We start from the raw sequence: 13,999 nt of genomic DNA on the forward strand, positions 1-13,999 counted from the left end.
AACATACACAATTTCATGATCCTTTCCCTGCCTTTTCATAATGTTGGGACAAAAAGAGGGTAACCATAACAGCCATACATTTATAATGGTGGCAACATTGCATTTTTAACAAAGGTTTTTATGTAATAAAAACAGTATAACTGATTTTAAAGGATTATCAATTTGTATAAGCACATTGTTAAAAATAACTCTGTTTAATCGTTAATGTTCAAAAAAATTGTAATACTATCAAAATTATTATTACAAAAAATAATGCTAATGATATCTATCTGCCAATGCAAATTTCAATATAATTGGCAAATCAAACTTACAAACTAACAGATCACAGAAAATCAGTTGTAAATAATAATATAATTATGTTTGCGTAATAGAAAACCATTGTGATTCAAGTAACATCAGGTTTATTTTATCTGTAAAATTAAAAACTAAAATCATTCAAATGTCACTTGTGCATAAATACCAATCCATTGCAAAGACTCTCAATTTTCAAGCAAATGCATAAATTTTGTATTATTAAAAACATTCAAGTGTCACTTAAGTCACTATGGTTTAATGTTACACATTGTACTTATATTCTTAATTAATACAACCTGATTTGAGGCTAAATATTTGTCCACTTAAAAAATTATCATCTCTCAGTTGAGACTCCAAGGATTTTCTCATCCAATAACATATCACTGATGTAGTGTTGAAGTTTTGTTGTTGTTTTAAATCTGTCATCACTATTCAAGCATTCATTCAATAATTTTTCTAAATGAGGTCGTGATGCATTGATAGCTTTTGGAATAGGATACAATAATGGATTGTCCTCACCAGCTATTATATAACAGGCCGCCCACAAGTTGTGATCGCTCAAATGATGTTTACACATGTTCTCAATAGAGAATGTAAACCCAGGTCCAATGAGCTCCCTATTATATCTCTGATACCAATCGGCCAAGTCTCTCCGTGGTGAAATATGTTTATCAAGTACAATAACATCTTCCAAATCCACAAAAGTGATTTCATCCTTGTCATTTGCCACAATGTTGTCCAATGACCAATCCATCAAATAGAAGCGGAACCTTAAATTTAGATAAGAAAAATATTTATTGAACAATCATTAAAATTATGTGGTGAAATGTTAAATATATGTGAGTAAATTCTTGGAAATGACTGTTAAGTCATCATCATCATATCAGCCTATAGAGGCCTATTGCAAGGGATAGGCCTTCCCCTGCCTAACTTCAACCATGACTATAACTTTGGTCTATGCCACGCCACATCTACCAATTCATTGTCTCCACTTATAACAAATAATTCTTGAAGCTAGGTCGATAAACTTGTTTTTTTTTAAAACTTTTTATCTGATTGTTACAAATGGAGAGCAATTTTATAAAATAGTATTTTTTAGGATATTAAACTGGATATTTGTATGGTAAAATTTATATTGATTTGTTTTTATCTATTAGGTAAACTTAAATCTGATAACTGTTACAACTCTTTATTTTATGTTGCATTAAATTCATGGCAACAATTGCAAATGTCTTTTCCTTTTGAAGGCATACATTTCTAACTATACAAATGCCCTTATTACAAAATATTATTGCCATAATAATAGAGTACAAAATTTGTAATGGCTAGAAATCATATATTTTAATAAAACTCCATCATAGCACCCTCCTAGTATTTGTATATGCTGCCACTCCAATGAAAAGAACTATCTCCCACTACGAAGTGGTAATATCCCAGTTAGGAATATATGCTCAAATAGATTGAATCTAAAATTAACAAATTTTATTGAAAACTAGTCAACATAGCTCTTTAAATTTGTTCATACCTCTCTTACGTTAAGTTGATAATATGTTGTGCCAGTATTAATAGATAGCAAAGTGCTAGAGTGGAAGTCTCTTATGACACCAAGTTGTGAAAGGTAGATTCCCTTTTGGATGAACCAGTGATCAGACAAAAGAAGATTGTTGATCGATTGATACAATGTGATAGCGTGTCATCTGCTTAGGCTAAGCAGATGACACGGCATTTGTGAATTGTTATACCTAACATTAATAATATTATACTATTGTTGATTATATGATGCATGGGAAAACTGAATATATGATTTCATAGTTATAAAGCTATATGTGAAAATAAATAAAAATGCTAAGTTTCCAATCCATATTTTTAAATGTCTGGTGTTATATTTAACTTTACCTATCATGTTTGAAAGTAAAATCCATTGCCGCATCTAAGATTTTCTTAGCATACTTCAATTTCCTGTACCAGTGAATATGCATCAAAGATGAGATCGGCTCTCCTTCATATGCTACAACTTCTAATCTTCCACAAACACCAGCATATGCCGGAACAGGCCATCCATGTGCCTTTGAAATAATCTAAAAAGAAATAGATAAAAATTGATTATTCTTACATAAGAAAACATACTATTTTGGTATACTTTTTTGTGAAAAAAAACTACCTGTAATATAATAGGTTCTGGGTTTATACTGAGCATAGTCCAGACATTTAACATGTCAGATTTATAATTCAATTTTCTAGTGTCAATAAGAGGTTTAATTAAATCATATATACTATATGCATAAGGACATAAGACAAGACCTTTACGGGGTTCAGTATCTGGCCATGTAAAATTGTATTGTACAATAGAAATTATTTTATCATCAACATTAGATGAGTTTATTAATTGAATTGGTTTACAATTTTCTTGTAAATTCCATTTCTTACAGAGACTTGAGTCAAATTCTTTCAATTCCCAATCATGGGCCAATTTTTTTAAAATAACTTTTCTACTGGATTTCGTGTAGCCGTAGTAAACGTTTTTCGCATTTAAAATGCCTGACCAATGTCTATTACTTTCTAATATTATCTGATTTGAATATAGTTCAGGACAAATAGATACGCCGTAACAAGCCGGACAATGGTGTAGATCTGTGATATGCATAATTTGTGGTGTTTTTAAACTACCGAAAAGTAAAATATAAACATAAAATGATGCCGCAAAAACAAGAATCATTAATATCCCTCTTTTGCAGTATCTTCGTCGCAGCATCATTAGCCTGTACATTTTATCATTCATTTCCACTACAGTGAGCTAAAATAGTTAATAGTATAAGTTATACAATACTCAGACATTGTTTCAAAATTTCTATTAACCACTATATGAGCTACTAATTCAGGTGAAAAGTTGAGTACGAAATAAAATAAATATCGTCAACTGTCAGTGCATTCAGTTATACGCAGTGGCTGGTAGGATTTGTACAATTTCTATATTCGTTTAACATTATATATTACAGCGCCAGAAATATAACAAATCATCTTATTTCCTTGCAGATATAAGTAGACTTTTATGTTGTCAATATAACTAGGATTTATCGATTCGAACATATTTTTGAGTCGTTATAACTAACTCATAAGCAGTTCGTTATCTGGCGTGCACATTATAATTTAGTGAATTTAATTGAAAGATTAATAATTTCTAGTTTAAGGATTTTTTAATTATTTCTACTTATTAACAATTTGTTATAGAAGACGTAAAAGGGACATATTGTATGCTCTGCTTTGTTTTGATCATATAAGTACTTGTCATAGAATTTATTTTATATGTCAATGTCAAAGTTTTTTTAATCGATCATCGGCTTTATAAATACTTATAAACAAGTACAGTAAAAATTTGATTCTTTTGATATACCAGGATTTAGAAAAAGAAAACGTTGCTTAGTGTAACATAAGTGTTCTATAAGTAATTAATTGTATCTTAGTAACATTGCATAAACATTGTTATTTTGTATGCTTTGTGTTTGAACTACGATCAGCTGTTTATAGAAGATGAGTTTTATTTCATATTTCGTTGATAATTATACAGCAAGTTTGTATGATATTATTGGTAAGTTATAGTTTATAACAGTATATGTCATTATATTAAGTCATTTTAGTTTGTAAATTTTCTTGATGATTTTATCACTCAACAACTTCCGGTTCAGATTCGTACCTATAATAATATTTTTTTTTGCAAGTTTGTATGATGTTTGTAATTAACTTCTACATATGTATGGCACCTATTATAGTGAAGTGAATCATAATAATATATTTGTGTGCACAAAATAAAAGCAAAAAAGCTAAATCTAATCTAATATCTAATCAAAAAATAATTATTATTAATGACATATTTTTGACAACTACATTGTTAAGTATCTTCATATATGTTTGATATACATGATTTCCTTACTATTATTTGGCAAGGGTCAAATGTCATAAGGAATGTCAATAAAATAATTTTTAATGATGAAAAAAATATCACTTGTGCCTTGAATATTGATTGCTTATAATAAACTATAGATAGCCCATAGTCATTGGCTTATGTTACAAACAGGTTACATGTATATCACTGATTAAGAAATAAATATATAATTGATATTTTTGTTATTGAGAAATGATTTTTGCACAGTGAATACCAGTATGTCCTATGTAAATGTGCTAAGCCTTTCTGTGGTGGTAGAGTGACCCAAGACAGCATAATTGGGGACTTGCCATACTATTAGGTCATTAAGGAGGTTGTACCATGGAGTGTTAGGGGTCAACTGTTAAATAACATTTAGGCATACAATTATATAGATTTTGTGCCTTCATCAAATGTGTTTTTTCACAAATCTTCATATAATGTTTAACCTATTCATGCACAGGGATTGAGTAATTATAGATGTTCACTTAAAATATAAAATTGTTGATGTTTCAATAATTTGTTGAGTGTTAGATTACAAAAAGGAATGTGCAATGTAGTTTTTCTTAGTCAACATCTTTCTAAATCCTCCAGCTGTAAAATGGTTATTAAGGTGCTTCTCAAAGTTTATCTTATTATGAATGATGGTTTATCACTTTTGAAAGAGACCTTTTTAAACTGGTATGAACCAACCATTAAAATCTTCCCATAGGATATTAATGTTTAAGTATTTTTGTGTTACAGCATTCAATTTTCAAATAGCAACACAAAAACCTTTTAGCTGTTAATATTAGTGGACTAATTAGATGTACATTTTTAACTAACAATGTGAAGAGTGCAAAGGAGCATGTCAAGTTAGCTTATGAATTAATTTTAAGCCAAAATTGAGTGATACGGCAGGAATTGATAAACAAATTTGTGTGGCAAATTTTATTACTTTTTATCATTAAAAAAGTAAATAAATCTTATGTACTTTGTTTTCTCTATAACAAAAAAAAATCTTTTCTAATTTTTTCCACTTCTGTGTCACTGTTATGTGTTACCCTTCTGTAAATGACATAAACATTCATACAGAGGTAGCCCAATTTTTTTAAAAAAATACAATCATACCTTTTTTTTGGCTTTTTATATTAATTTATGAAAGTTTCAATCAAATTATAACATAATTCATGAAGTTATCAACATAAAAAGTACTAGGATCTTCTACTTTATAAAAAGATATCTGTCTGCTGAAACAACAGTTGTTGCAAAAACCAATTAGCAAATATATGGTAGCTGACAAAGAGTACGTAAAACTTTTGGTCAAACCATGTACTTCCAATTATGTAAATCATGTCATATAAATAACTGTGAACTGTTCACTGACCAAAAAGATAAATAATTAAGTTTTTTAAAATAATTTTCTAAGGTTAGACATTCCCCATCATATGATTTCTTACACATTAATTAATGGGATATTTTGTGCAAAATCTCTTGATGATTTTGTTATTTAAAAAAAAGCACCATAATAGCAACAATTTCACACCTCGCTTTTGACAGTTTATAGAAGAGTATGTTTTCTTATAGATCACTGTCAAAATCTTGCTGATTCCAGTGGTATAGCTAAATGTCATGTACCTGTTATATTTCTACAATATTCTCTGAACCTTCCTAAAATATGAAATAAAGCTATGTAAATTTTGCATTGTGACAGTTCTATGAGCTTCTTAAAATATCCTATGACATTATGTTCTACAGTAATATGTGAAGCCATGCACACATTTTAATTCTTCACTATTAAAAGAAGATAATTTTTTTTGTAACCCATTGAGTCACACTCGGACTCCTGGGTGTCCACTTGGAATACTTTGGGAACTAATGTTGTATAGGTTACAAAATTGTCGATCATGGCTATGAAATAAGTATTGTTATTTAATGTAGTTAACATCACATTTAAAAGTGGTAAAACACGATTTATCACTTTTGCTATCGTTTCTGAACAAACTGGTTTCACATCGAAAATGCCAGAAGCACTGGCTATGGGCATGCAGCTAATATACGTGCACATTTTAAAATAGCCTGCACATTTTACCATAATATTATTTAAAAAAAACATTGACTTATTTACGTATTTTGTTATAGTTGAAGATAGTAGCGGATAAATTGTGCTATTATTGAAATTGTTATAACGCTAAATGCTAAAGATATGTCATACGAAGAATGATGTTTTGTCTATGATTTATTAATACGAAAACGTTTTTTAGCGATTTACATCCACTTTTCACCGTACTATAAGATATAATAAATACTCAACAATTATTATATTAACAAGTGTTGAACCAGACCTTCTAAATTTTTACAGTACATTAAATTTTTTTTGTAATAAAAATGATTTGTTTTCGTTTTACAAACAGGTTTTAATTATTTCCTTTTTGCTCGTTTTTTTTTCTTAGCTTACACGATTTGTTTTGTACGCTCTTCCTAAGGAATGTGTCTATATCGTTTAAAAAAAGAATTGGGTGTATAACAGTTTGCGAGCGTTAGTTATAACGAATTGCTGCGCATCCTTCTATCTCAATTCAGTATTTTGTTAAAAATATATCATAATTTACGCGGAATTCCGTCAACTCTCGCCATGTTTTTTTTATTTAATTCAATCTTAAATTTATTATAGTACCTTTATGTCACAAAGAGTATACGTGAGGACATTAGTACCATTGTTATTTCGATGCAAATTAATAAGAATTCAAATATAAAATGAGGTCGTGGAATTATTTATAAAACGTGAATGACATTGATTGTTCCAGTTTCTCGGAAATATTTTAAATCAGTTTTCTGTTTCGCATTCATATGTTTAATGCACTGTATATGCGTGCTGATAAAAAATTTTGTCGTCGACAGAGGCGTAGAAACAACTGCAACTGTCAGTGGTTTAGCTAGATGCGGGCTTAGTGGGCCCACGCCTAAGGTTACGCATTTAATGGGGCCTCTACTAAAAATATTAAAACATATCATCACCATCACGTGTCAGTCGATAGCCCACTGCAATGCATGAGCTTTCCTCAAAGATTGTCAATGACCAGTCTTGCGCGGCCCGCTTGCAGGGTCTTTATGGACTGCGACTTTAAAAAAGTCGTCGGTCCACTTAGTAGTGGCCTGCCCACGCCGCCACTACCTGCTCGTGGTCGTCATTCGAGAATCCTCTACATGTAAACTTTGTTGTCAACTGCAGCTGTAAGTGGCGTAGCTAAGTGTAGGTTAAGTAAGCATCCTACTACGATGATTCACTTGATAGTGCCTCGACTTAGACTTTAATACCAACAACTAATTAATACGATTACTTTTAGCTAGGTCTCTCTCGAAACTCCGAAGTACGACTGCGAGGTACTTGTAATATAGTGTTACCGAAACCTCCATGCCGTCACTTAGGAATGTGCTCGGCAAGAAGGTGGGGAGTATCTGTCGCTCCGTTCCGTCAGTGTGCCGTCAACGTCCGCGACAGCGGCGAGCATACTTTTTTAATGGCGCGGTACAGCACTTTCGGTAGCAGTATTACTTTACAGACCAACTAAAGACTCTTTGCAAGGATTGGTCTCTTCGTCAGATAGTGGGAACGAAATGTAATAGGCCTCCCAGATACTGTCTTCTTCCACGTCTATGTTATGCCACATTATGTTTTTGGCAGCTAACGTGCTTATAGATAAGTTAACTTTTTTTTAATGACGAAAAGTAATTTATGTTTGCTAACCAACTATAAGTTATTTTGTGGTTTATATAATAAAAGTATTAAAATCATAGAAATTTTTACCAATTCGGTTACATTTTTATGATTTCTGGCAACACTGTTGTATCGCAAAATTTGGTATAACAGTTTTTTTTAATCGAAAATGTTATAAACTGCGAAATAACATTGCAGCGAAGCGCAACGGATGTCAAGCGTGAGCGAATTGCATTTTTCGCAATATGCCTTTAAAAATATTGCAATCAGGGAAGAAAAAAATATTCAGGGCTACTCCGTCGGCCGAGAAAAAACGCGCTGTTTTTTTTTAAAATTAACGATGAGCTCGGCGAGAAGTTAGTTATTTACGTGCACACGTTTTTGTACCAACTGCACCGTGATTAAGTAGTTGGGGCATTTTTTTATGAAGCGCAATAAACATGGCCGACCTGTAATACTTATTTTATTTATTCCCGCAACATAATTGTGGCAAGAATGTTGCGCGGGCGTATCGGTAACTACAGTAATCACTTACTTGGAACGAGCTGGGGATATATTGTCTTTAAACGTGAACCAATTTGAGGGGAAACAAAAGAACATAGATGTAATGTTGGTAATATTTTCTATTCGTAATTATTTTAATCGATTGCACGGTACAACAGGAAGGCGTGGCTTCACAGAAAAATATACTAAAATACTATGGATCAGTTTTATTTGGCGTTAAAAACAAATCGGTTTAAAAGTTGGAATGATTTTAAGCTTAATATATATACAGGATTTTTTTATGGTTTTTAAATGGCGTATAGCTCTATATGAGAAAAATGTTTTAATATGCGTGCGATCGAATAAGTTAAACACCTTAAGCGCAATACTATTATGGAAATGTAGATACATTTGTAAATGGCACAAATAGACGCAGGCGCTATATATATATATATATATATATATATATATATATATATATATATGTATATGTAATGTGTATGTGTGTGTGTGTGTATAAATATCAGCTCATAGATGTCCACTGCAAGACATAGATCTCCCCCAAAGACGTCTATGGGGGACATACCACAATCTCGTATGATTTATGGTACGCAGAGAACGCTGGTGCTCATCCTCTGGAAACGTTTTTGTAAATAGTGGAAATCCTATACATATAATTAATGCACAAAGTGAGAATTATATAAGATTGCACTCCGGCAATTGAACCTGCAACTTACGATCGTAATTCTAAGCCCTCTACCGCTGGACTATATTCGCTACTCGACTATATTTATATTCGCGTTGACTAACCGCTACATGTCCTTCTGTTTCTATACTATAGTTACCTGTAAAATATAGCCTTAAGGAACCGCCTGCTGTACTTTTCTTCTTAGTTATTACGTATCTTTGTATTTCTTTTTTGACGTATACAATAAATAGTATTAAATAAATAAATGTATAAAATACATTACAGTAGATATACCAATTAAAATAATCTCCGATTCTAAAGCAAGTTTTCTGCTATAACCTCTTTTTGGTTCAGCGATTACCAGGAAATCATAGGTACGGCGAAGTTTGTATAGCATTTATTTTATACGATTATTTCCAAAACCTTAAAATCTCTGGTCACCCTGACAATGAACTTGACAGCAGTGAAAGCATTATCTATACAGACTTTGCACCTCCTGTCCGGGGGTCAAAGATATGCACAGACTAAAAAACGCTATTTCCGTTTATCTCTTCTGCACCATCCGGTTGGTTTTTATCAATAAAAAAATAAAATCATAAATGTAAGTTATTTTTCATTATTACCTTAACTCTGTTTTGCGTAGAGTAAGTGTCTAACTGTTTGAAAGATAGATTTTTTGGTTATTTTATTTATTCTGTGGTCTCTTTGCTATATAAACATTAATTAATAGATCTAGATCAGGGCTTCACGTAGTGACACGTTGCTTATATATGAATATTAGTAAACGTAGTATCATTGGCCTGGTAATAGCACTCGCTTTAGTTGAGGTTCGGCCCTCTCAGGTGCTCTTGAGTCGGAAAGCTAAGGAGATATTATCGACGAGTGACAGCCGTAGTCGAAGTCCTCTTGTCTTTGAAACTAGTCACTCCTTGAGTGTCCGCTAACCTAAGAGCTATGCGGTCTCTCAATCTGGTGAAATTATAGCATATAACGGCCCGTGCTGAAGCTTCCCAGGGAGTACAAGAGGTTCTTCACTTCAAAAGAGATTTTAAGCAAAGCGCCCTGATCCTTCGCTCACGCAGAATCTACAAATGCCACTTGGGATAGCAGTGTAAGTAAAAAAAAACCCGGAGAAAACGGTCAAAATAAGTTAGTCCAACTTTGAAAAAAGGTCAATCGTCGAATACTTTTGTCTAAAACGAAAAATACTAGGACTTAAAGCGTTGATGTGTGGTCTCTCTTACTCTGGATCTCTATGTGAAATGCCAGTACATTGGCGGCTTGCTGTATCCAGCAGGTAAAGTGTAACGGCTAAATTTCAAATAGGACTCGTTGGAAACGATCCGCATTAACAAGGTGGTCTGGTCACTTTGTGGTTAGACGTCTTACGCTGCGTTCCGGTCCTAAGACTCCAGCGGCAAATTCGCTGAGCGTCATTGGTTACTTCAATTGTCTATGGATCTGCTCTTTCCTTTTTCGAGATCGTAGAGCAATCTGCGTTCCAAATTTAAAACGAAATATATATGTATGATGCTCTACCGAGTAAATCCTTGCAGTGGGCGTCCATCGGCTGACATGAATGAACGAAAAAAATTATGCCATGTAATTATGAGTTATATTTTTCTTTATAAATATCCATCAGTATTATCGAACATCAATCATGATTAACTTATTTGCATAGACGACACGATAGTTTTTTATTCTCATTTGGCTTGATAAAAATTAATCTGTGAGTTGCCTAGTATATTGAGCACCGTTAATGATAGGCCTTCGAACCCAACATTACTCTTATACCGGATTGCGAATCATCTATACTATAGTTTCTGTAGATAATTAACGTTTCACACGGTTATTTGCGTGTGCCAGTGTTCCTTAGATGTCAGTTAACTTATTCGTACGCATGCAGTCGTCGCGCTTGTACAAACCCAGCTTGTACAGAGTGGCTTGCACAAATGAGTTCGTTCAAAATTTTTTATTCTGTCTTAACTGGTTCCACAGTGGACGGATACTTCAATGGGCACTTTTTTACACACCAGGTGAATCCTGAACACCTGCTTTTTACATTGCGAGATAAGGGTGCCTTCACACCAGAGTTGTTTTATTCTTAACATTAATTTAGAATTAAAATGTTACATTATATTATCAACACGTATACAAACCGGAAAATTGCGTAATATGATAAGAATCCTAAATCTACTTCTGTGTTGTTATTGTAATTTTCCTATTTTATGTTTACATTATTCCGAGGTGTATAATAAACTGTAATAACCTACAGGATGATTGATTAGACATGTAAAAGCTGTAAAGGGATGATGGTATAGCTTATAACCCTTTCCACTCCAAGGCTGTTATGTAGCATTGATAAAATTTAATTTAATTATAGTATCTTGCGATTCTAGAATATGTTTCATTCATTCGAGATTCAAACATTTTAGTAACAAAAATCTTTCCTGTTTTAAAATTTTCCACAAATGAAGTATTACACCATGTCGAGTATCACTCGACAGTGGAGCTTGTGGAACAAAATCAGTGTCGAGTGACACTCGACATTGGAGTGGAAAGGGTTAATGCGTGTGAACCTATTTCCAATCACCATGTAAACTGTGAAATAGGTTACATTAATCCATGTTTTCTTTTCGAATGGGTAGGTCAATAACTACTGGCAGTACGAAATCTGCAGGGATAGATAGTAAAACATAATTAATTTTATTTCGTATCCATTCGAATTTTGAAAATGTTTTTTCTTATTATAACATAATTGGTTAATTCTAAAACCATTGACATTTGGATATGATGTACCGTACATTAGTTAACAGTAAACGAACAATACATTCACCGCTTTTTTCACTCCAAAGCTCTTCACCTATAACCAATCATGTTATATACGTATTTGATTTTCTCAACATATGTACATTTTGCTAATATGTAGTTAAGGAGGTTTTTTTGTAAAACTGAATAAAATGTTTTAATGTTTTTTAATGAAATTATTAAAATCTTAATTTAATACAAGACGTAGTCAATCAAATCATAGTCCAGTATTATTCAACCTTTTATGTGACATGCCCCTCCTTAGCTTTCCTAAAATTATATGTATATAAAAACAAAGCGAAAAGGTTAAACTCGTGTCGAGCCCACTTTCGAATTGCTCACTGTGGGTTGTGGGCCCCACGTTGGGAAACACTGCCATAGACATATAAGACCGAGTACTTTTGAAATGATATTTTTTAATCGCTTGAGTGTGTGACAGCCTTAATTTATGGAAACATTTTCTCTGTCAAGGCCATCGTGATGCGCTGCGACAGTTTTAAGTCATACACAACGAGACTACCAGTCTGAAATATTTTTTGTATATATGTGGATATGCAAGTTTAGTTTTTATATTATATTCTCTTCCAAATTCAAGAATTCTTTATTCAAAATTCCAAATAAATCCATAAAGACTATATCTCTTGTTGATGTCAAGTTGGTAAACTCAATTTCGGATGAGATGCGTCAGACTTGAAAAAAACAGATAAACGAAATTTAGCGAGACTACGTATTAGAATTGTAAAGAAAAAACTAGCTTGGAGGTAAACACATCAATTCCGAGGCGTACTATCTTCTATGAAATATTTAACAGTGCAATCCTTTAGCACACATGTTATTAGACATTTTTTAAATCTAGCATTGGAAGCTTTTAATCATTTTCTCGGATCTTATTGCAAAAGCGTGTATATTGCCAATAGAAAATTTGTATTTTAAATTAGTTTCTGGTGACATTTCTGAGCAGTGCTTGCCGAGCGGTATAAGACTGAAATTTGCGATCCCGGGTCGCTAGTTCGATTCCCGATATGCAATATTACATAATTCACATTTTGCTGGATTTTTTGGATCTTTGAATTGCCACTACTCACAATAGTTCCAAGCGGGTGGACAACTGTGTCCTCTGAGTACCATAATACCACACTGCGATCGCCAACTCACATGCCATGTATGGCGATTATGGTATATCCTGCACGGGCGGTGCACTTTGTTGCACGACTACCACTGCATGTGCGGAAGAGGCTAAATATTGGTCCTTTTCTTACTTCTCTTATACTCGTTTTAGTAATGTATTTCTGCCGTTTTTAAGTAGTATGTTAACTATACTGTACAGACTTCCTAAGGGATCAACCGCCATCCCCCAAGAACAAAGAGGCCGTTAGTATGAGCCACCATACGAACTAGACATGTCCATGCAAGAGGACCGCCAGAAAGAAGAAAACTCCAACACCAAGAGCTACAGAAGCAGCTCAAAATGACAGCAACATCTACGAAACAAGGACTGTTTCCCCAATAACGGCAGTGACAAAGAAATTGTATACCCGAGACTCAGACGCGCCCCACAACATAACATATGCAACTGGCGCACGAGAACAGCCAGAATCAGTCGTAGGAGTAATTTAAATTTTGATTAGCGTATTTTGGCTCCTTGAAGCTGTAACAGCCCCACAAGGCTAACAGCGCTGACATCTAACATAAACTAGAGACTTAATTATTTTCGTATATTAAGAACAAGACAATACGACAAATTTCGTTCTTTAAATTTAGTTGATATTTATTTTTATTTGCATTGTTTTGTTTTTGGTTATTATCTGTATTGTTTGCAGGTGGAACTACACTGAGATTGTTGCGCTCATGTGTTCAGGTTTTTGAAAACCAATATGATGTGACAGCTAATACATTTGTCATCTTATTACTCTATTATATAATGCAGAATAGATAATAATATGCCAGCTGCGTTGCGAATCAGTAATATGATAAATAGAAAACGTTAAATGTTATCTATATCTATTAATTACACACATAAGTAAATATATGACTACTATATATATATTTACATGTGTAGGTATGTATGTATTATACATCGTAGTCAAAGCCGCGGGAAGTTGGTGGGTGC

The 13,999-nt window shown here is 33.0% G+C and overlaps 2 protein-coding genes across 2 annotated transcripts in view; one reads left to right on the plus strand and one right to left on the minus strand.

Moving 5' to 3' along the window:
- Positions 1-423: 423 nt before the first annotated feature.
- On the minus strand, positions 424-3,137 carry LOC137925510 (divergent protein kinase domain 2A-like). Its single transcript, XM_068768966.1, has 3 exons — positions 2,456-3,137; positions 2,191-2,372; positions 424-1,064 (listed from the first exon to the last, which is right to left on the minus strand). The coding sequence occupies exons 1-3, from the start codon at positions 3,071-3,073 to the stop codon at positions 629-631; spliced, it is 1,236 nt and encodes a 411-aa protein (XP_068625067.1). The 5' UTR covers positions 3,074-3,137; the 3' UTR covers positions 424-628.
- Positions 3,138-3,685: 548 nt separating this feature from the next.
- The window catches only part of LOC137925506 (DGAT1/2-independent enzyme synthesizing storage lipids), a 43,048-nt gene continuing 32,734 nt past the window's right edge, over positions 3,686-13,999 (plus strand). The window contains exon 1 of the mRNA XM_068768961.1: positions 3,686-3,880. Within this exon, the coding sequence (XP_068625062.1) occupies positions 3,823-3,880 (58 nt within the window). The 5' untranslated portion in view covers positions 3,686-3,822. The remainder of the gene's footprint in view (positions 3,881-13,999) is intronic.

This window comes from Battus philenor, unplaced genomic scaffold, assembly GCF_028537555.1.
Source record: "Battus philenor isolate CCGP_79_NKW_IND1 unplaced genomic scaffold, ilBatPhil1.0.hap1 SCAF_27, whole genome shotgun sequence".
Lineage (NCBI taxonomy): Eukaryota > Metazoa > Arthropoda > Insecta > Lepidoptera > Papilionidae > Battus > Battus philenor.

Coding starts and splice junctions, on each gene's coding strand:
- LOC137925510 (XM_068768966.1), bottom strand. CDS start 3,073: ATGAATGATAAAATGTACAGGCTAATGATGCTGCGACGAAGATACTGC. Junction 2,373..2,455: donor CAGAACCTATTATATTACAG/GTAGTTTTTTTT, acceptor ATTTCTTTTTAG/ATTATTTCAAAGGCACATGG. Junction 1,065..2,190: donor TTTACTTTCAAACATGATAG/GTAAAGTTAAAT, acceptor TCTAAATTTAAG/GTTCCGCTTCTATTTGATGG.